We start from the raw sequence: 22,729 nt of genomic DNA, 5'->3' as shown, positions 1-22,729 counted from the left end.
ACAATACGCATAAAAGGTTAGATAAGTTGGGTTTCGACAAAACACTGACCCCTGGTCAACTGACTCCCGTACTGACCCCCTATAAAATCAACGGGGAAATGAAAATTAAAAAAGCCCAGAACTATCAGTGGGCCGATTCAAGTTCGTCAATAAATTTAGCATACCTGAAACTTCCAAGATGGCGGACGCGTTGCGGATTTCCGACTCCCTTCTCATTTGACTGAAGGATTTGTCACAGAAAATCGAGCACAGAATAAGTTGGAATATCATCAAATATGGTATTTGTACCCATTAGAAAATTAACCAATGAAAAATTAATAGCAACTGAAGGAAATTCTGGCAAATTAACACGTACGCGACTAACCGCGAGCGACACGAACATGCACACAATTACATCAACCGGAAGTTTATTTTGGCAGCCTTGTAGCCCCAGGTCCCTCGCCTTCCGCATGCACAAACTACGTTGCTCATGGCTTTAGTCATGGACGGTAAGTGGCATTACTGTTTTTCAATGATTTGCCTCTTATTCACCAAGGAGAAAGTAATCCACCGGGCTTGTCCAAATGGTGTATACTACAGTTACCACAGTTCTTAAAATGCGAAAACAAGGCGAAAGGTCTTCCGGTTGAGGTTTACACGCGTGTTCGTGTTGCTTGCATGAGCAGTCCATCACGAGCCTTTCACGAGCCTGCTCATTTGTCGGCGTTTCTCTTTGCTTAATTTCCCAATTCGTACGAAAACAATATTTGATGATTTTCAAGCTTATTCCGTGCTCGATGTTCCGTCAACAAAACCTCCACTAAACAGTCAAAGGAGAACAAGGGGGTCAGAAATCTGCAACGCATCTGCCATCTTGGAAGTTTCAGGTAAGCTAAATTTATTGATGAACTTGAATCGGTCCCATTGATAGTTCTGGGCTTTTTTAATTTTCCTTTTCCCATTGGTTTTATAGGGGGTCAGTAGAGGGGTCAGTAGGGGGTCAGTTGACTGGGGGTCAGTGTTTTGTTGAAACCCTAATGAAATATTGAAAAACAGTGATGTTTTCCTTCGAGCGCGCGTAGATTACTTGAGCTTTCGTCCTCAGCGCGCGTGCGATCGTAAAACTATAGGGAGCCACCTTAAGTCAAGGGATGTCCCTCCTGGACTACTCCCCACTCCCCATCAACTCCCTACCTCGCACCCCACCGCATGCAACACACTCATGTGGGTAAGAACGACAAAAAAAAAAAAAAAAAAAACACGGAAAAAACAGAAGCTAAAATATAAAGATGCAAATCTTCGAGAGTAATTGAGGTCGTTTCCGTTTACTTAATGCTTTTATCATACCTCCACATCGATAACTTCTTCCTCGGTGAAGGTGAATTCCGTAAGATTTGGCTTCAACGTCAGTTTGTAGTTCCTCGGAAGTACGCTTGTGGCAAGTCGTTTGAAGTGTTCCTTTGCCGAGGTCATTATTACCGTAGCAGTGCAAAAACGGACCTTAGAGGACGCAAACAGTAGCAACCTAGCTCCCACAAAAGTCGGAGGTCGAAACGCAGCAAGAGAAAGTATTTTGGTAGTATTTTATTTGAGCCGGGTAGTTCGTCGTGTAAGCCGGCACGAAACATCCGGATTTTCTCGTTCCCAGTGTCGCCTGTCCCCGACCCCTTACCGACGAAGCCTTCGGGCGAGGCTACAGGCTCTAGTGAATACCCCCAGGTCCCCCAAGTAGATGTCAAAACGTTGTCTCTATAGTCTGACTCAAAATTGACCCCGCATGATTATTCAGAGCCGTTATTTTAAAAACTCAAATGTGCAAATATCCCTCTTTCTTTGAGTTTTCCTCGGTCATTCGATGGAAGTGGGGTTTGCAGGTTAATTTTCACTTCTTTGATACGAATTTCTGCTTTAAATCCTAAATCTAGACATTTCGCAAGGCAAGGCAAAGTGCTTGCCCCTGAGGTTTACCGTACCTGACTGAGCGAGGAAAACTCAAAGAAAGAGGGATATATCTGCGCACTTGATTGTTCAATAAGGGTTATCAATAATCCCGTAGGTTCAACTTTGACTCGGCTTACAGGGACAACGTTTTCATATGTAAACGCTCGACAAAGTTGCCCCTGGCGGAGGGTTGTCTCGGGTACCCGATACCATATAAATGGGGCCTAAATCTTTCACCCATTCGAAAGAATTACTACAAACCTCGTCTGCCGTAGTGGCCATTAGTTCCACTGTTGTCCAACAGCCACATTCCTGGAGTTGGTTCCTTGTTGGCCCAGTTTAAATTTAAGGGGAACTTCAAAATGAACACAACCTATCGATATCTGTATGTCTGAGGACTTTCAGAGGGTTTTCAGAAGTCCTTGATTCCACTGTGAGTGATCAATTACTATTACGAGCAGAGTTCAGTTTGTATAATGCCACAGCTTCTCTTTTGGGTAAAATGCAACGGACAGGGAGGACTGGGAGGGGCGTCTCTTATTTGCATTAATAACGTCCTGGTATAGTGCCAAATTAATTCATCGATAGATCATTAAATCATTGACAGTTTCTTCAGGATTGCACCTGAACGTCTTTTTTTTTGTTTTTTTTTTTTGAGATCAAAGGGGCTTTTGCTCAGTGGAAATCTTTCTAAATCCATTTATGCCCATTATCTTAACATTAGGGAGGGGACGCTAAATAAAAGAGACCAGAATTTTTTCCAATTGAGATTACCGGGCCACTATTTAAGGGCGCTTATATCCAAAGGCAAGGAGGAGCATCTTAACTGTATATGAAAATGCTGACGCTAGATCCAGTTCTCCATGACACTCCGAGGGTGAGAAATATTTTGTTAAAGGAGCTCAGTCACGGTTTGCGCATGTTGAAAAGTTAAGCCTCAATTTTTCAAATTCTTCGCTTGTAATCCGTGTTAATCTTCTCCAGCCTTAGCCATCCTTGTTCCTTTATGGTTTATCATTATCTATTTGGTGTTTTTCCATCTTATTAAACTGTTACTTTTAGGTTTCCTTCAATTTAAAGATAATTTTGTATGTGGCCAAAATAACTAAAAATACCGTTTAAAATTTCAGGCGACACTCTTAAATCCAGCTCTCTTCAATAATTCTGGTATTGTCTCTTGGGCCAAGTCGCAACAAAACCCAATCAAAGTAATATTCATAAAAAAAAACACTAAACTGCATTTTAACACCTTTATTGCCTTACTACTTTAATAATCATTGCTCGCTTCGTGTGCTATTAACTCAGTGATAACATATTGTCTACAGGTGCAAACGGTACTAAACTACAACTAAAAAGTCGGTTTCCGCGCTCAAGATGCAACCGAGGAAAAGAATCTTCATTCATCTTCGGCCGTTCACTTGATGTTCAACAGCAACATTCCCAGAGTTGATTCCCTGTTGGCCAACATTGCCACCGGTGTTGCCAAAGTTCATCTGACGTCGGCCAGGCTCCTCCAGCTCTGTTTCTATCAAAAAAAAGGCGCCAAACATTCGAATAAAATTTTTCTTTTAGGTTTAGAGGCATTATAGAAGTTTTTATAGGAAACATGTCACAAGGGAACAAAGGAACAAACCAACAAGACTTATCATGTACGCAAACAGAGCAGCTATCAAGATATTATACAGTTTTCTACAAGAAGTTGTACACACCTCGTCGGCCGTAGAAGTAGCCGCCGCCGCGACCGCCGTTCCACTGATGTCCAACAGCAACATTCCCTTAGTTGATTCCTAAAAGATACTAAAACTAGAGGTGTTTTATCATCAAAACCCTAGGTGAGACCAGAATCATTGATTCATACCCCTAAGCGAGACAACCAGCATCGATGCTGGCCTTTTGGCACTCAGAGCAAGCTTTACTAATTCACAACAAACACATAACACTAACAAATTCCCTACTAAGAATAATTTACCTGATTATGAAAGGATCATAAGGTTTACCTATAACAAAGTCTTGGATAGCAATGAGGTCAAGCTTGGGCAATACGTAACCAATACCAAAATACTCTTTGTAAAAGGGCAGGCACTTCTGTGCAACCTAGTTATTGATACCAATAAAAAATTACATAATTATTAGATTAAAGTAACACAGTCTTTAGATTCACAAATATCAGGGGGCTATTCTGTATGATCATAAAAAGTGGAATCAAAGCTTATCAGGCACATTTAAGAGGGAAGGTTAAGTCTCCATTAAGGCTATATGAAAACTCATTCTGACATCTCTGGGCTCAGTAGTGCGAGTGACGAGGAGTAACAAGTATATTTTGTACTCTCCCCTGTATGGGATGCGTAAGTACATCCTAGTGTTACTCCCCAATATTACAAAATTATTGCATAACAATTATGTTAATACACTTGTGGAAAGAAAGCTGGCTCTGTGAGAGTAAAGTGTCTTGCCTATGAACACAACGAAAAGCTAATTCAGCCAGTGACTCAAGACCAGACCACTCAATATTGGTGCCAGCAGACTAGCCATCAGTCGAGATTACCTCCACTGCCCAGAAACTTTTGAAGTCTAATGGCTTACAATGGACTAAAAATTTAACAACTTTACTGCACTTATATCAGCTCACCTCCATAGCAAACTGTCCTTGGCTAGCTTTTCCTTTTGCAGTATATACTCTGATATTTACATCATCAGCATCTTTTCCCTCAACAAAGTCAAACTCCCCAACAACAAATGCCACCAGATATGTAGACATGATGGGCGATCTAGCAAACTTCACCTCTTTTAGGGAAGTGTCATCAGTGTAATCTTTCTCTTCTGTCACATTCTGAAAACATTGTCACTTCAAAATTACACTCCTCAGGAAACCTTATTAGTTTCTAATTGAAAGAAACTGTTGTGCTACATCCCTGGGCAAGCCAGTCACCTCTACAAAATGTTCTCTATTCATCAGAACATGAAGTTGACAAAGAATTATCAATTATCTCCAGGAGCAAGTTAGTAATATTTATCTTTTGATATGACCCAGGACACTTTGCCACTTTGCTCTAGTGCAGGCCTTACACTCAGCTCTACGTACTTGCATGAAATGCTTACCAAGAGCTGTTTATCTTTACCCCTGTGTATGCATTGCAGACCTATGTGTGAGGTGCTTGCCAGTAATTTGATGTATTATGCTGCCATCAAAAACAAACTGACTGCAGAGGGCCTTGTGCTTCTAAAGAGCCTTTTGTATGTACATTACATTACAATTAACATTACTAGTCAACCTGAGAGAAAGCCTTCCACTTTGGCATCTCTATTTGGTTAGGCCACACAAGTTACTGTACTGAGAGTAACTTTTTAATAGTTACTGACAGTATAAATCTTCTACCATTCTATCACAAATACCGTTCTCTTATTGGCTACACTACTCACTATCCATTCTGTTTTAGTATACTTTGTAAATCTACTAGGCGTTCTATCAAAAATACCACTCTCTGATTGGCTACGCTACTCACTATCTATTCTGTAATGGATAGTGAGTAGCATAGCAGACCTTACCCTAGTAAAAAAAAAATTATGGCACTTCTTGGCGTTTCTGAAGTGTCTATGAAGAGGATTTTGATAAATTTTTGAACAAGTAGATTTATACTAAAACAATTAGATTACATGTATTCACTCTTGATTTCTAAGCGTGATAGCTGACTGGGGCTACACCCTTGTCAACTGTCACGCTAGAGAAATCTCGAGCTCGTAATCCAACTGTTTAGTAGACAGTGAGTAGCCTAGCAGTGTGCTGTTGTTAACAAAATGGCAGAGCTACTTCTTTACATTTTCGAAGTCTCTGTGAAGAGGATCTAGATAAAGTTTTGAACGACTTTAGTAGAAGATTTACTAAAACAATTAGATTATTCGCTCTTGATTTCTGTGTGATAACCGACTCAGGCTACACCTTCATCAACAATCATGCAACAGAAATCTATTATTGTTAACAACATTATTATTTTTGATCTGTGCACTTGAACTTAATTACCATGTTCGATAAAGCTACTCTGTCTTTGGGAACAATCAAGGTGATGTCAAAAGTAGCACGGATTGTGGGTTCATCCCAACAAGGAAATGCTCGACGTGCACCTGTTGGCTGTAAATTAAAATACACACTTAACATGTCACATGTATGTATAATGGGATCTCTCCCTGTGTCTGATTTGACAATACACCCTAAAGGAGACCGAGCTGGGTGTGGCTCCAACTTTATCTGACTCCTAAAAGATACTGCTTTGAGAACTGGATAGACAGGGGTTCTTTTATTATTCAGTTCTCCAACTGCCCAGGGGTGGATCCAGGAATTCCTGAAAAGGGGGGTGGGTGGACACCTCAATAACTTTTGATGCCATCAGTGTGATGGCTAATGCCTGAGCCCTGAGCTTCTAGGGAGATCTGGGGCCATGCCACTTGGAAAATGTTTCCAATTTTACCCTCTAAAATACCATCTCCAACTTTCCTGACACTTGTTGAATAATGAAAACTGTTTGTGAAGGTATGAAATAAAACCTGGTGTTTTCATTTTATCAACTAGAACAACAAAAATAATAACGTAGTCACGTAATGTACATTGTCTTTTCCTAACTTGGCAATCAGTTAATTGGTGGAAGTGAGACAACTATGTATAAAACAATTTTAATATTCTATTACTTTTATGAAGAATCAAACAAAGGGGGGGGGGGGGAGAGGGCAACCCCCTCCCCTGAATCCACTCTGTGCAAGAGGTAAAATATACGTAAACTCTTAGACAGCTAAACTCTTAGACAGCTAAACTCTTAGTGGCCTAATCTATGGTCGCATCCACAAATACCAGGGAGTTACAGACAATATATCACAGGATGTTATTATAATTATTGTTGAATGTACCTCAAAGTGTGTAACAGCACAGAACTTCTCATTTCCATCCTGTCCTGTATATTTACTTCGGTAGAATCCTTTTAATTTGTCATTCAGTTCTCCTGTAAAATTCAGGGACAGCAATCCTCTCCCCATGGGAAGAGGTGAGGGAAAGCTAACAGCAACTGTTTCATCCTTGGTGCAATGCGAGATGTTTGAAGAATGGTAATCTATTAAGCAAAATTGCCATCCAATGTCAACACATGAATTCTTTATTTTATTTTATTTTATTTTATTTTATTTTTTTCATTCATTTCGTAGTCCTTGTAGTTGTGGGACAATTTGGTTTGCTCTTATTTAAGGTAGCAAACTCACTACTACAACCTCGTTTCCTGGGGGTCTTTCTTCTTCCTGCCTCTTGGAGTGAGTGATAGAGAGGAAGGGGGAGCCTGGGAAAGAAGAGTCACCTCGCACAGACATCACTTTTCAAAATTTCCAGAGACTCTTCCCTTTATAGGAGATAAATTGATACAAAATGCCAGATATAGTACTTAGTGGGACTCTCCAGTCTCTCCTTACAACCATCTTTTCCATGCACACATTAATTTTCAACTGATCAGTTTTCAACAGTTTTCGCCTTCTTCTTTAAGGAAAAAACAAATGTTGCCCTAGCAAGTGACTCATAATGTTTCCTCCAGTCTTCAGTGGTATTAAATCAGTGGAGCTATAATTTCAATAGAGAGGTTTCTTCAAAAGGTCAATAATTTTCCCTGAAACAATATAAAATTTCCTGACTTTTTCCTGACCTTGAACACTACCTTTCCCTGACCATTTCCTGACCTGTGACAACCCTGCCCTCAACCGTGCACATAACCACATCCCATAGTCTTTTCTCAGTCAGCTCCTCAGTAATTTTTCATCATCTTCATCATTAAACCAGAAAGAACTGATGCTGGTCGTTCATCATCAGGGCCAAAAGTGTTATAAAATGTCATTAATTAAAACTTTGCCAGAATCCATCAATTACCACGTATTATACTCACTTAGCTCTCCAACAGAAAAACTGGCTGACTTGACAGTAATATCCAAACAGCTGATGACCACTTTATCAGTTTCTTCTCTTACCTGCAAATTATTACATTGTATGTGGAATAATTATCATTACAGAAAATAGAAAATGAATGAAAGGATTGGAAGTTATGTTTAAAAAATGTGAACTTGTTTGTTTTTGTTTATTGGTCCACTGAACCAAAAAAGGAAACATACAGCATAGAGCATAAATACATGTACTGCCTCGCATAAGCAGCTGGGGATGTTTGACGGAAAAATTGAACTAAACCCATGTTAAGGCTGGTTTTCACTAGCGACAGAATAGGAACTCATCGGATTCATAGTTCTATGACCCAGACTCCTATTCCATACCATAGATCGCACATTCAGAAAGTAACGGTCCCCACCCCCCGAAAATAACGGCTTCCCAAAAGTAACGTTAATTTTTTACTTTCCAATTGAATCCTGAAAGTAACAGTCTCCCCGAAAGTAACAGCCTTGTGAAGATTACCACTTGCTTGCAATGAAAAACCGGTCAGCATAAAACGCAGACTGCAAACTGCAGACTGCAGACTGCAGACTGAGGGGTAAAATGCAGACTGATGGTAAAACACAGACTGCAGACTACAGACCAGGGGTAAAATGCAGACTGAGGGTAAAATAAAATATTAATAACAAAAAACACAAGGATCAAATCCAGATCAAATGAAGTGTTCATACACGTACCTGTAATATTTTTTTCCACAATTCTGAAAACTCAAACCAAAAGGTAGCCTGCGAACAGGCTCCCGGTGAGGCCGGAAAAAAAATTTCAGCAAGCGCGAAACAGAAGAATTCAGAAAGCGAAGCAATCAGGGCGGGGACAGGGTAGCCTGTAGACTTTGTTTTTGATGTGCCTATCTGCCTTTGGTGACTAGCCCGTAACAAATCAGTCAATGAGGTAATTAGACCTGTCAAGAAGCTACATTTTCTGTACTTGTGGACAGTTCTAATCGAGCTAATCAAACAGCCGGGCCCGGCGTCATAATATAGAGTGCAAGTAAGCAACATGTTCACGAAATATTTCAAACTTAACTTTGGCCCTCCAGAACCAATACTTAGAGAGCTTAAAACATATTTTCCAATACTGAAATGAGCCTAAAGAAATTATAAGCACATAATAGAGGTGTCAAACTCTGAGAAGCGACAAGTAGATAACTGCGGAAAGTCCGGAAACCATGCCTCTGATGACCTCTAAAAAAAATTGCTATAGCACAGCCAAACTGCTCCACTCCACTAGCTTGTACTTAAAATTCCTCCTCATAACAGAGCATGAAGTACCCTTCAGAATCACTTGTGAAATAACGAGAGGTCGAGAGACCGAAACTTAAAGAGAACAGGAAACACACTATTGTCACGAACCGTAGGAGACGTATAATTTTACAAAGATCTGTCAAATATTAATCTCAAAGATGTCAACAATCAGCGATTTAACCAATCATAGAGCGGCGGCATCAATAGAATGTCTACAGGCTCTCTCACTTCATTCAGGCTCACCGGGAGCCTGTTCGCAGGCTAACCAAAAGGCATTTCCTAGCCTTAGTCAAACATTATATTATCAACCTCGAGTTCTTGAACTCCACATTTTATTCAACCAAGTTTCCCACAAGGGCCCAAACTAATTGTAAGTCTATGCATCTTACCTTTGTTTATGTGTCGGCCATTTTGAAATTTGTTTATGCGATTAGGTCTGGGACCGACCAACTCTTGCAGCGCATTTCCTTCATCCTGTTTTCATCATTCAAACCACTGTTAGTTGCTTCAAATGGCCTTGGAATTGTTCAGGACACAAGGCAAGCAAAACACAATAGCACAACAACAGGGCAAACTAAACTTGTAGCTATCGAGTCTAGTTCATGAGTCCTGACGTGACATTTTACAGGTACGAGCACTCTTTATTTTATCCTTATGACTCATTTTTTATTTTAGCCTCAGTCTGCATTTTACCCCTGGTCTGCTGTCTGCAGTCTGCATTTTACCCTCAGTCTGCATTTTACCCCCGGTCTGCAGTCTGCTTTTTACACTGACCGAATAAAAAACCAAATTATATTTGACATCATATTTGATATAATGTTTCAAGAAGTATTGGTTACATTGCATTACAATGGGACCGCATGCCTTTCTTCCTATAGTAAAAACAATGGGGCCTTTATTTGTACAGTCTGCTTTGTTTATGTGGGTAGTCGGTTAGTAATAATTATAAACAAAATTATGGAATTTTATACTGTTACGCTTCTGCTTTGTCTGAAACGACTGTGAATTACCATACAAATGTTTTTTAAGCGTACGAAAGTTACACCTGCCTGAAAGTGACAGCTACCTGAAAGTAGCGGCCCCTTTTGCCTGCTAAATCCAAAAGAAACGGAGTCCAATTCTTTCAGAATTCTGCGGTATGTAATCAAGATGGCACTCGGTTAAATCAAGGGATGTCTCCACAGGACTACCCCTAGTCACTTCCCACCCATTCCCCACCCCGCACCCCACCGCATGCAACACACTCATGTGGGTAAGCACGACAAACAATCACGGGAAAACAGAAGCTTAAAATATAAAGATGCAAATCTTCACGAGTAATTGAGGTCGTTTCCGTTTAGTTAATGCTTTTATCGTACCTCCACATCGATAACTTCTTCCCCGGTGAAGGTGAATTCCGTGAGATCTGGCTTCAATGTCAGTTTGTAGTTGCTCGGAAGCACGCTTGTGGCAAGTCGCTTGAAGTGTTTCTTTGCCGAGCTCATTTTTATCGTAGCAGTACTAAAACGGACCTTAGAGGACGCAAACAGTAGCAGCCTAGCTCCCACAAAGGTCGTAGGTCGAAACGCAGCAAAAGAAAGTATTTTGGTAGTATTTTTCTTGGAGCGAATCGAAGTAACTCGAGCCTGCACAGAACCTCCAACCGAGGTAACTTTATCAAGCATTTATATGTGAAAACGTTGTCCCTGTAGTCCGAGTCAAAATTGACCCCGCATGATTATTCATAACCGTTATTTAAAAAATCAAATGTGCAAATACATGTATCCCTCTTTCTTTGAGGTTTCCTCGGTCATTCGATGGAAGTGGGTTTTGCGGAGTTAATTTTCACTTCTTTGATACGAATTTCTGCTTTAAATCCTAAATCTAGAATAAAAGAGGCCAGAATTTTTTGCAATTGAGATTGCCGGGCCACTATTAGTACTATTTAAGGGGGCTTATATCCAAAGGCGAGGAGTATCTTAACTGTATATATTAAGATACTGACGCTAGATCCAGTTCTCCATGGGACTCCGAGGGTGAGAAATGTTCTGTTAAAGGAGCTCAGTCACTGTTTGCGCATATCGAAAAGTTTAGCCTCAATTTTTCAAATTCGTCATTTGTAATCCGTGTCAATCTTCTCCATCCTTAGCCATCCTTGTTCCTTTATGGTTTATCATTATCTCTTTGGTGTTTTTCTATCTTATTAAACTGTTATTTTTAGGTTTCCTTCAATTTAAAGGTAATTTTGTATGTGGCCAAACTAACTCAAAATACCGTGACTGAGCCCCTTTAAGATTTCAGGCGACACTCTTGGATCCAGCTCTCTTCAGTATTTCTGGTATCGTGCTCGTGTACTACCCGTCTCTTGGGCCAAGTCGCAACAAAAGCCCATCAAAGTAATATTCATTAAGAAAAAAAAACAGTAACCTGCATTTTAACACCTTTATTGCCTTATTAGTTTAATAATCATTGCTCGCTTCATGTGCTATTACATGCAAATAACATAACGTCTACAGGTGCGCAAACAATACTAAACTACAACTAAAAAGTCGGTTTCCGCGCTAAAGATGCAACCGAGGAAAAGAATCTTCATTCATTTTCGGCCGTTAAATTGATGTCCAACAGTAACATTCCCTGAGTTGATTCCTGTTGACCAACATTGCCGCCGGTGGCGCCAAAGGTCATCTAACGTTTGCCGTTCCATTGATGTCCAACAGCAACATTCCCTGAGTTGATTCCCTGTTGGCCAACATTGCCAGCGGTGGCGCCAAAGCTCATCTGACGTTTGCCGTTCCATTGATGTCCAACAGCAACATTCCCTGAGTTGGTTCCCTGTTGGCCAACATTGCCGCCGGTGGAGCCAAAGGTCATCTGACGTCGGCCAGGCTCCTCCAGCTCTGTTTCTATCAAAAGAAGGCGCCAAACATTCGAATAAAATTTTTCTTTTAGGTTTGGAGGCATTATAGAAGTCTTTATTGGAAACATGTCAGAAGGGAACAAAGGAACAAACCAACAAGACTTATCATGTACGCAAACAGAGCATCTATCAAGATGTTATATAGTCTTCTACAAGAAGTTGTACACACCTCGTCGGCCGTAGTAGTAGTGGCCGCGGTAGCCGCCGTTCCATTGATGTCCAACAGCAACATTCCCTGAGTTGGTTCCCTGTTGGCCAACATTGCCGCCGGTGGCGCCAAAGCTCATCTGACGTTTGCCGTTCCATTGATGTCCAACAGCAACATTCCCTGAGTTGGTTCCCTGTTGGCCAACATTGCCGTAGGTGGAGCCAAAGGTCATCTGACGTCGGCCAGGCTCCTCCAGCTCTGTTTCTATCAAAAGAAGGCGCCAAACATTCGAATAAAATTTTTCTTTTAGGTTTAGAGGCATTATAGAAGTCTTTATTGGAAACATGTCAGAAGGGAACAAAGGAACAAACCAACAAGACTTATCATGTACGCAAACAGAGCATCTATCAAGATGTTATATAGTCTTCTACAAGAAGTTGTACACACCTCGTCGGCCGTAGTAGTAGTGGCCGCGGTAGCCGCCGTTCCATTGATGTCCAACAGCAACATTCCCTGAGTTGGTTCCCTGTTGGCCAACATTGCCGCCGGTGGCGCCAAAGCTCATCTGACGTTTGCCGTTCCATTGATGTCCAACAGCAACATTTCCTGAGTTGATTCCCTGTTGGCCAACATTGCCAACGGTGGCGCCAAAGGTCATCTGACGTTTGCCGTTCCATTGATGTCCAACAGCAACATTCCCTGAATTGGTTCCCTGTTGGCCAACATTGCCAGCGGTGGCGCCAAAGGTCATCTGACGTTTGCCGTAGCCGTAGCGGCCGTAGCCGCCGTTGCTGCCGTAGCCGCCGTTGCCGTAGCCGCTGTTGCCACCGTTGTTGCCAAACGTCATGTAACTTCGGCGGCCAGGCTCCTTCAGTTCCGGCTCTGTAAAGCAAGTACCAAAAAATTCTAATTGTATGAAACGAACGTTTCCCTTGCTATAGATGGCTTTTTAAATGAAGAAGGCCAGAAAGCCGAAACTTCGGAATTCTCTTCAAGTCTCTATCACTAGCTTAACAACCGCTTCCCCTGCTTTATTGAGTTATTTTTTTGAGTTATTTTTTTGTAAAAAAAATACCTCTTAGTCGGCGCGTCGGGTATGTTATGGACGAGTCAATGGGCGAGTGAGTGAGTGAGTGATTGAGTGAGAGATGTATGTATGTCACACCAATCACATTAGATCTACTATAAACAGCCAATCAAATTTCTTGTTGTAAAGGTAAATGGTATGTGAGAAGATTTGATCCCGAAAGATGTTCAGAACGGCCACATTTATTCTTCTATAAAAGAGGAGGAAGTATTCATATATTGGGTTTACTTCGACATTTTCTGTGGGTTAGGCTGAGGATTTTAGTTAAATGAACGAGATGAGCCTTGAGGTTTGAAACAGTTCGTGAGTTAGTAGTATGCAAATGCAACGAGATATTTTTATTTTTAGTTACAAAGGTAACTTGAAACTTTTGTTTTTCACAAGGAGTAAATTCAATTAGACGTCACGAATCATCGCGTCTAGTTCTTAGGACATGTTTTAGAGGGGACGAGACTTTAGGTTTGAAACAGTTCTAACGTTTACAATAGTAAGTGCGGGTAACGATTGTTTTGTTCTTGTTGCATGCAAATATAACGACATATTTTTAACCGCGCGGCCATGGGCCGAGCGCGGTTCATGGTTTACCCATGGTTTTTTTTTTTTAACCGCGCGGCCATGGGCCGAGCGCGGTTCATGGTTTACCCGTTGTTTTTTTTTAACCGCGCGGCCATGGGCCGAGCGCGGTTCTAGGTTTACTCGTGGTTTATTTATTTACTTTTTTTTGTCGGTGACCAGACGCAGACCTCCGCTCGGCCAAACTTTGAGTCACGCAACGTGTGATGTTTTTCCGCCAGAAGCTGTTAAAACATAAATACACGGACAATTTTACGGATATTGTTTTCTTTTTGTGGGTAAAATATATTTTCTTTTCGTTTTATCAAAGCGTTGGATTTAAAGGGAATAATAAATACGCTGAAAAAAGGTATTACGTCAGCCATGGAATGCGCTGACGTTGCAGCTTTCACTTTTGCTACGTGACAAATAAGATCGTGTTTACTTTACAAGTTTATTTCGGCAGAAGCGACGGTCATTAATTTATTTGTAATTTTGCGAGTATTTCTTGTGGTTTTAGGCAAATGAAGTAAATCCTTTGACTGTTACATCGCCGCGAGTTCATAGATCGGAAGGAAAATTGAATATTTGCAAGCCAAGCAAAGAACGTGTCAGAACGTGCAAAGATTACGTCATTGATAGGGAAATAACCACCGTAGTAAAGATAGCCGTAGATAACGCAATTCTGGAATTATGTGACTCGTGTGACTTCTTTGCTAACCCTTAACTCAAGGGAAAAAAACAATTAAATTTAATCGTGACTTTAAAGAAAGAAAGCGGTTTGTAATAGTGTTCGTATCTTCATGCCCATACATATCCCGAAGAAAGTTCCAGATTAAGACTATTACGTCATCGGAGATGTCACAACGGCTACGACTGATGGTGCGATAATAGAGTTTGTGTTGATTAAGTGCTGTGATGTCTACAGTAATCAATGAATCATCAAAGATTGCTTTGGAATATGCACTGCGTTGCGACTGTAGTACTAAGAAAACAGTTAAATTTTAAAAGCGCGGTTATAAGATCTAACAGATCTTCTTGTTTTTTCGCAGTTTTGTCTGCGACCAGACCCAAGCTTCCACTCGGCCAAATTTTGAGTCACGCAACCTGTGATGTTTACTCGCCAAAAGCTGTTGAAACATTAATAAATCTCATCTTTCGCGGGAAAAAATTGAAAACCCAGCGCTCGTCAAAAATTATATTTTTTCACCAGAAATTTAGCTCGGAACATATACATATTTATATTCCTTTGAATCGTCGATGAAATGACCTTTTCCGGATATTTTTTCCTTCGGGGTCAACCGAAACCTCCAATTACAAAATTACGCCGAACCTACACGTTGCAAAAAATCTCTTCAAAACCCTGACTTCGAAGCGATATAACACTTCAGCGTTAATAGCTACCACACATCGGCAGACGGTAAATCTATTCCTTAACAATCCAGCTTTATCGTGTTAAAATTTCAGCGAAATCGAACAAAACCAGAATTAATTAGACTTTTTTTGTGAGCTCACTCCCCAGACTTCACCTAACAAAGGAAGCAACGGTCGCCCATAGCAACCGAAAAACACCAACATAACAAAGCCGACGTTTCGGCCAAAAAACTCCAGAATTATCGCCTGAGCGCTTAAACTTGACTGGGAACATCTTTTTCGAACTTTTTTCAACTGATTTAGACGAAAGACTGGCCTCGGCGGGCTACAAAAAACACCAAGACAAAAACAGAACAAGACAGCAGAACAAGCCGATAACATTTCATCGCATGGCTTTCGGCACGAAAACGAAAATACAGTTTACTTCTGGATAAATTCAGCCTTAGAAGCCAGCAGCCGGTCCCAAATTACATTCTGTATCCTTACAAATGTCCTGACTTCCATCTCCAAAAGATTTTGCCCCAATTTTGAGCAAATAAACATTTCGTCGACGGTGACCGCCATTACGGTGGCTTGCATACTAAATTAGCTAACTTGACAAAATTCTCCCGTGCGGGGGATATGACGAAAAGAGCTGAAAGATGGCCTGTAATTGGCTAATGATGAGATCATCCCACTGTCCAAATTTGGTCAGAATCGAAAGTAACGCCAATTTTCTGTCACGTTTTCAATCTGTGGTCACTGGAGTGACCAAAATCGAAACATCGGTCGGGATAGAGTTTTATTATTAAATTATATGACTTGTGTGACTACTTTGCTAGCCCTTTACTCGTAGAAAACACCAATTAAATTTAATCATGACTTTTAAGAAAGAAAGCTGTTGTTAATAGTGTTATTATCGTGTCATTTATATCGTTCATGCCCATAGATATCCCGAAGAAAGTTCTACAAAGATTAAGACCATTACGTCATCGGAGATTTGTCAATGGCTACCACTGATGGTGCAATAATACAGTTTGTGTTGATCAAGTGATGTGATGTCTACAGTAAGAAAAGAATCATCAATGACTGCTTTGGAATGTGCACTGCGTTCCGACGGTAGTGCTGTGCAAACAGTTAAATTTTTAAAGCGCGGTTATAAGATCTAACAGATCTTCTTGTTTTTTAGTTACAAAGTGTAATTTGACACTCAATTCAATTAGAGCTATCTTTAGTAACAAATGGTAACTTAACACTTTTGTTTTTTATATGGGAGTAAATTCAATTAGAGCTGACAAGTTATCGGCTATTGTTTCCAAGATATTGAACAAAAAAGAAGCTTAATAGTTTTATTTGATGACATTCATTTCAGTCCGATATTTTTAAAGGTAAAAAGTATAAAAACTGTTTAAATGTTCTTTGAAGGCTGCGTGGCACCAAGTTAAAGTGCAATTTAATTAAATCAGACTTTCAACGTGTCAGAGGTTTTTTCTCTTTCTTTCTAATTTCGGTGAAGTTGTGTTGTGTTGTGTTGTGTTGTGTTGTGTGAAAAGGTAAACTTACGACTCGTATAAAATGCGAAAAAGTCTCTAAATTAACTTGGATTATTATATAAATTAATCTGGAGACGTGTCAGATTACTGTAGTTTGTTCATTTTATGGCTTACTATTTAGCTATCTTACCATGACCGATGTAACATCGCAACCAAAAAAACTTGTCAAATTAACCAAATCATTACTGTACCATAAATGCTTCTATCTCTAACACAAGTAATGATTAAAACCATGTTAGCAATCAAGCTGGCCTCCCTTGTAAGATTCTTTTTTTTTTTTTTTTTTTAAGTTATCCTTCCCCTGTTTAAATCATTGTAACAAATATTATCCTGTTTTAAGACAAAAGAAATATCATGATGATAATATCGGGGTTCGTTGATTTTTTTTTCTGAAAAGCAAGGGCCATATAACAGCGGAATTATATCGACAGTTTTTCTTAAACATCAGGGGCTTTTCTTTCAGTAAAAAAGGGCATATTACAATTGAATTAAATTTCCTTTGAACATCAAGGGCTTTTTATACTATGCTGTAAGAAACGGAACAGTTTGGCAACAAGGGTTATTGGTTATGCTCGAACTTGTATAAGAAGTCTATTAAGCCCACTTCGTTTGGCTATCGAATCAAGTTTCCTTGGAACAGGACAAAGCAAAAGTATCTACAAATCAGTAGAGATAAAAGATCCACTACATACACTGGGATTCGAACAATTATAAGGGGTAAAGAAAAGAATCGAGTTTGGAAAAGAAAATTCCTAATGATATTGAATCACGAAGACAAAGTAAACAAAGGACTAGTATGAATACGATAAGACACATTCATAAGCCCGAGACAGTAAAAATCTTATCTGGTTAGCAAGTGTTCAGTATCATGAAACAAAAGAGTCGGCAAACAGTGTCACTTTCCGATGAAAACGACTCTTAGCTACACCCGATAAACTGACGGACATACCGGTCATGTGGTTCTCCAGATCCTCAGCATCACGCTGTGGAGGTGAAGGAAATGACATCGCCAGACCCAAAGAGATGAAGAACAAAACAAGGCACTTCATATTCCTTCAAAAGTACGTATCATAAATTAGTAGACTTCTACCAGTATGCCAATGTTAGTGCTGGAAACTGCGGATTGGCTGAAATATTGCACTCTCAAAAATTTAACAACCGAAGAATAATTTACCGTTATGCGATGAATATCAGTACCATATACACACCCGCATGTTTCAAATAAAAATTCAGTTTGGCGCGCGTGGTTGCGCGAATAAAACAGCAAGAGATTATCATTCGGTCATCTGCCTTAACGCGCATCACCTCAAGAAACCTCTCACGATCTCAGATACTAATAATAATTAATTAGTTTGTGATAGTTGCAGCTTGTGCAAATAAATGCTCTCGTAAATCACTTAAAGACATATGCATTAGAAGTTGTAAAGCAAAAAAAACAAAAAAACATAGGCAAATAGCTGCTGCATGCAAGCTATGTATTTGAAAATAAGTCGTTTGAAGATACACCGTTTAGAGAATTTACCTTTTTGTTAATCTCTAGTTGCTCGTCAGTAAAAGTTTTCGGACTCTCTGAAATCCTGTCTTCTGACCTCTGTCTTCGCGGACTAGCTGATGTGTCAACCGCGGTCTGTTTAAATAACATCCAGCAAAGTAGCAAATTTATTCATGTCACGTTTGAGCACAAAGGATTCTGTTCGATCCAAAAGGAAACGGATGTATGTAGGAAACGGATGTTGGGAAAGGAGAGTAAACAATAGGAAAACAATTATCAACAAGAAGCTTAAGTGGGCTATTGTTAATTTTTCTTATTAACAACATTGAAGCTTCGCTTCAAGCTAGAGAAGAATACTCCCCATCACGTTATCTTGCATCAAGATTAGCGGGAATGCCCTTCCAAATGCATCCAGATGCACACCGAACTGAGAGAAGTTTCGCTACAGAGCGATGCTGAGCTTATTTGGCATAATTCGCCATTCATGTTTTAAAATTATTGTATTTTATAGTTGCTAAAATGGGTTAAGCAATGAAAATAAATGTTGATGTTAGTTAAAAGATATTGTTAATTAGTTGACATACAGTTTGATTCTTTCTATAGCAAACGGTATTCTTGACCACTTTATTGTTACAACAATGCTTATTCTACCAGAAAATGATGTGCCAAATGCTTAGAATTAAGAAGACAATAACGACTCGCACAAATCCTGGCGTTAAATCGTTCATCTCTCCCTGTAACCCCTCGAGAGACTTGAGCAGGCTGGAGATGAACTGGAGGGTTTGAAATTACTTAATTATTATTACTTATGATTTGATTTATTAGTATCTGACAAGGTTAGCATTAATAGAGTTTTAGCACAATGAGCTACTTTGTACAAAAGGCTATTAATATAAAAGAAAGAACTCCAGGGAATGGAAAGAAACGACTTCAGGAAACGGAAATTAGAACAATTAAGCTCTCAAAACTTCCTGTGCACAACTGCAATAAACCGTACGTCCGTCAGTAAGTTTGTTCGTGGTCTCTAATTAGAAGAAAGAGTATTTAATTCAACCGCCGTCTCAAACGGTCGAAAACTCGGTACGTTCAACAATTTCCCAGTACAGCAACAGAGTTGCAGATCAGTCGTTATGGCTTAGAGCGGTTGAACAACAATTCAACAATTCGTTTCAGCCTGACCAACCGTGAACAATTTTCCCAATTATCCGGAACGAAGGCGGTTTATCCAAGTGATAGTTGTTATTGCAGTTATTAGCGGTTACATATGCAGAATAAGGCGAAACTGGGTAAATACAAAGCAGAGATGAGCCCTTCTCCTCATTTGCATGCCTTTTGACAACGCCTCAAATAATAATACGAGAATTCAAAAGTTCAAAACCTTACTAATGAGTGCGACTTTTGCTTCCATCATTTATTAGTACGACGAAATTCAACGAACCTTAAAAATACTAAAAGAAAAACAACAACACAAACAAACAAACTACGCACTCAGCCGCTAAATCGTTGGCGGGCAAGATGGGGCGATCTTTCTGCTGGATTACCGGCTGTTTCCCGCAAGGAAATGCTGTTCTAAATAAAAAAAAAAAACAAAAATTATTTATATTGACCGAGCTTGTTCGCTCAAGATTATTGAATATTGTGAATAATATGGATATTTATGGACTCCACTGCTTCTTGGTCCATAAACACGTAAAAAGGCCAATATCTAAACAACTTGATCAATAACTTCGTATCTAATGGATCACCGTACTATTTCGACTGAAAAATGCCCGGGAAGACTGCTATATGAAAAGGTTGGGAAGGTTCGTAGTCTCGCATAGGGGTTTAAATCAAGAGTTTTTGTTCTTACTCAGGGTGCTCAGGAAGAAAAGCCACTATTCTTAGGTATCAAAGTATCTTTTAGGGTGCACTCGACGAAATAATAGTAATAATGATTTTTTTTCATTAGAAATATTAAGCTTTGCTTTATGCTAGAGAAGTATACTCCTCATGAATGAAGAGGCACAGATATTTAATAGTAGTGCACGGCGTTCAGTTTGCAGAAGCTTTAAGGAATGCCCTTCCAAATGCATCCAGATGCACACCAAAAGCCGAGAACTTTCTACGTTCAATTCCTTTACAGAGCAGAAAGTCGAGGGGTGACGTGAGGGGTGAGCAGCATTGCAATTAATATCATTGAGAGCTAATTGTAAACAGCCTAGCCAGATGTTCCAAGGAGGGTTTGAAATTACTGAACATATTATTACCAACTTAATTTATTATACAAGGTTAACATTGAGAGAGTTTTGACACAGTGAGCTACTTTGTACAAAAGCTTATTCGACGAAAAGAAAGAACTGCAGGAAACGGAAAGAAACGACTACAGGAAACGGAAAGCAATTTTAAAGATTTCAAAACTTCTTGTACTCTTTTGCATGCGATGGGTTCGTGGTCTCTTAGAAGAAGAGTATTCAATTGGCTTAAACTCGGTTAAATTGCAGGATTCAGATGCATAAAGCTTTCCAGTGCAACAACAGAGTGGCAGATCAGTCGTTATGGTTCAGAACGGTTGAACAACAATTCAACAGTTCGTTTCAGCCGTTTATCCAAGTAATAGTTGTTATTGCAATTATCAGCAGTTAGGCAGACAAAACGAGGCGAAACTGAGGCAATATATACAAAGCAGAAATGCGCCTTTCGCCTCGTTTGTATGTTAATAATACACGAATTCAGAAGTTCAAAACCTAACTAATGAATGCGTTTTTCGCGGCCATCATTCGTAATTACGAGGAAATTAAACGAACCTTGAAAATGTTCAACAAAAAACAAAATAAACAAACGAACCGTGCAGTATGGATCAAGTTTCGTGTCCTTCGGAACCATAAAACATTGGGGTTCTGTATCTCTCTCGCGTGATACTTGACGAGGCTAAGTAATTTTGGCGCTTCGGACACGCTTTAGTGGCCCTTGGCGTTGTGGAGAGGGCGCTTTTGTAGAATGGTTAAAATAAGATTGAAAGTATCAGGACCTGTGCAAATTGTAAAAAGGTGGCCGTTCGTGGAGGTTCGAATGTATGGTTGCTGTTGAACTGAGTGGTCTAGATATAGAAATTGACCTATCTGAATTGAAAAATTCCCTGTTTAGAATTTCAGGAGAGCTTTCAGAAATCCTTGATTTCATTGTGAGTGTTCAGTAGCTATCACGAGCAGAGTTCAGTTTGTATAATACCACAGCTTTTCTTTTGGGCAAAACGGAACGGACAAAGAGGACTGAGAGAGGGCGTCTTCGATTTGCATTGATTACGTCCTAAAATCGCGCGTAATTAATTTATCATCGATAGATCATTAAATCATTGACAGTTTCTTCAGGGTTGCACCTGAATTTTTTTTTTCTTGAGATCAAAAGGAAAAGTAGTATTTACATTGCCATTCCTTACTTCAGGCTCACTCTTTCGGATCTTGGAATTGCCTTCAGAGTACCTTTCCACAGATTCCAAACAATATTCGACCGGAAAAAGACTGAGCTTTCTGTCGCGACTAAAACTCATCAACAAACGTGATCACTGTAAATGGTTTGAACCCAGGAGTATCAGTAGTTCGTATAGTGTGATCGTCCGGGTGAGTGTAGTTCTGAAAAGAACTGTTGTTGGTGACTGACGTTTCGACAACCTGAACGGAAGTCATCTTCAGAGTCAAGTGAATCGTGTTTGTCAGTCGATGATGTTATAAGTCTGGGCCGTTGAACGTAATTGGTCAGTATAGCCATGATGGTATTGGCTGAAAGACTCGTGTAAAGTTTGTCATCAGTCATTGGTGGGTTTCGATCCGCCTGTTGTTAGGCGAATAGGTCGGTTTTTGGTCCACGTATTGTTAAGTCGGTCTGTTAGAAGTCCGTTTGTCGGTTTCGTTTCCCTCCCTCCCGTTTTTCCTCGGGGGATGGGTACGGCTACACGTAGACTATTGTTTTCGCGTCCCCGTCGATCGTTTTTCAGGTTTTTTCCTCGTTTTTAACTCGGAGGACAACGAAACCGCCAGCTACCCAGGCTTAAACTATGACATTGCGGTATTTGCGGATTGCTTTTTTTCGGGAATGCTCATAATTACCACGAAATTTAACGAACCTTGAAAACATTGAAACGAACAAAGCAGACTCATTTGTAATGCCGACAGGGCTAGATCCCGCTCAACCTCATTCCCAGGGTCCTCTCCTACTCGGTCCCTGGGGCGAGTCTCTCTTTCACCACGGTGGCCGAGTAGGAGAGGACCCTGGGAACGAGGTTGGATCCCGCTCTGGATTACCCGCGGTTTCCCGCGAGGAAATGACAAAACCCTTACTGACCAAGTTTGTTCGCTCAAGATTACTGGATGTTGACCTCCAAAATACCATCCTGTCGCCAAGATTGAAGGAATCAAGAAGTTTAATGAAAAGTTTGACTTTAAGCTTATGAGCTCTACATAAAGTGTAACGAAACGACAGCCAGAGAATATTTTACCAAGCTCTTTGACGGCCTGGACCAAAAGGAGTCTAGCAGCTATTTGTG

The 22,729-nt window shown here is 40.1% G+C and overlaps 3 protein-coding genes and 1 long non-coding RNA gene across 8 annotated transcripts in view; all 4 read right to left on the bottom strand.

Annotated features, from left to right (window-relative positions):
• Window positions 1-1,624, bottom strand: part of LOC149107208 (uncharacterized) — a 65,163-nt gene extending 63,539 nt beyond the window's left edge. Inside the window, exon 1 of one of the 2 annotated variants that reach the window (XR_016209286.1) lies at window positions 1,327-1,624. This is a non-coding gene — a long non-coding RNA (uncharacterized LOC149107208). The remainder of the gene's footprint in view (window positions 1-1,326) is intronic. The other variant, XR_016209287.1, reaches the window with a different exon arrangement.
• LOC149107206 (uncharacterized) overlaps window positions 1-18,282 on the bottom strand; it is a 65,084-nt gene extending 46,802 nt beyond the window's left edge. Inside the window, exon 1 of the mRNA XM_089296456.1 lies at window positions 18,263-18,282. The gene's annotated coding sequence lies outside the window, so the exon portion shown is untranslated. The remainder of the gene's footprint in view (window positions 1-18,262) is intronic.
• LOC149107207 (puromycin-sensitive aminopeptidase-like protein) lies at window positions 3,157-10,763 on the bottom strand. 4 transcript variants are annotated; one of them, XM_089296451.1, is made up of 8 exons: window positions 10,488-10,763; window positions 9,519-9,603; window positions 6,817-7,016; window positions 5,939-6,046; window positions 4,550-4,750; window positions 3,918-4,014; window positions 3,630-3,717; window positions 3,157-3,445 (listed from the first exon to the last, which is right to left on the bottom strand). In XM_089296451.1, exons 1-8 carry the CDS (start codon window positions 10,611-10,613, stop codon window positions 3,346-3,348), a joined length of 1,005 nt encoding a protein of 334 aa, XP_089152577.1. In that variant the 5' UTR covers window positions 10,614-10,763; the 3' UTR covers window positions 3,157-3,345. The 4 variants fall into 4 exon arrangements, 3 of the variants coding, with proteins under 3 accessions (XP_089152577.1, XP_089152578.1, XP_089152576.1); XM_089296452.1 differs by lacking the exon at window positions 9,519-9,603 and adding an exon at window positions 7,830-7,911; XM_089296450.1 differs by lacking the exon at window positions 10,488-10,763 and adding an exon at window positions 7,830-7,911 and having other exon boundaries at window positions 8,563-9,573.
• LOC110053364 (uncharacterized) lies at window positions 11,537-18,308 on the bottom strand. The gene is made up of 5 exons (XM_089296454.1): window positions 18,241-18,308; window positions 17,668-17,771; window positions 12,621-13,055; window positions 12,195-12,437; window positions 11,537-12,011 (listed from the first exon to the last, which is right to left on the bottom strand). Exons 2-5 carry the CDS (start codon window positions 17,765-17,767, stop codon window positions 11,794-11,796), a joined length of 996 nt encoding a protein of 331 aa, XP_089152580.1. The 5' UTR covers window positions 17,768-17,771; window positions 18,241-18,308; the 3' UTR covers window positions 11,537-11,793.
• Window positions 18,309-22,729: the final 4,421 nt, after the last annotated feature.

Source organism: Orbicella faveolata, unplaced genomic scaffold, assembly GCF_042242905.1.
Source record: "Orbicella faveolata isolate gen_17 unplaced genomic scaffold, um_ofav_v1 contig_27, whole genome shotgun sequence".
Classification (NCBI taxonomy): Eukaryota; Metazoa; Cnidaria; class Anthozoa; order Scleractinia; family Merulinidae; genus Orbicella; species Orbicella faveolata.
This window is presented reverse-complemented; position numbering and strand designations above follow the sequence as displayed.

Bases quoted from the DNA above. Each gene is read 5' to 3' on its own strand.
- LOC149107207 (XM_089296450.1), bottom strand. From the start codon at position 8,886: ATGTTGCTTACTTGCACTCTATATTATGACGCCGGGCCCGGCTGTTTG. The intron at 4,751-5,938 runs GTAATTAAGTTC...CAATGTTTTCAG, and splicing joins GAGTAGCTTTATCGAACATG to AATGTGACAGAAGAGAAAGA. The intron at 4,015-4,549 runs GTGAGCTGATAT...ATCAATAACTAG, and splicing joins AAGGACAGTTTGCTATGGAG to GTTGCACAGAAGTGCCTGCC.
- LOC110053364 (XM_089296454.1), bottom strand. From the start codon at position 17,767: ATGAAGTGCCTTGTTTTGTTCTTCATCTCTTTGGGTCTGGCGATGTCA. The intron at 12,438-12,620 runs GTGTGTACAACT...TTCTTTTGATAG, and splicing joins CTACTACTACGGCCGACGAG to AAACAGAGCTGGAGGAGCCT. The intron at 12,012-12,194 runs GTGTGTACAACT...TTCTTTTGATAG, and splicing joins CTACTACTACGGCCGACGAG to AAACAGAGCTGGAGGAGCCT.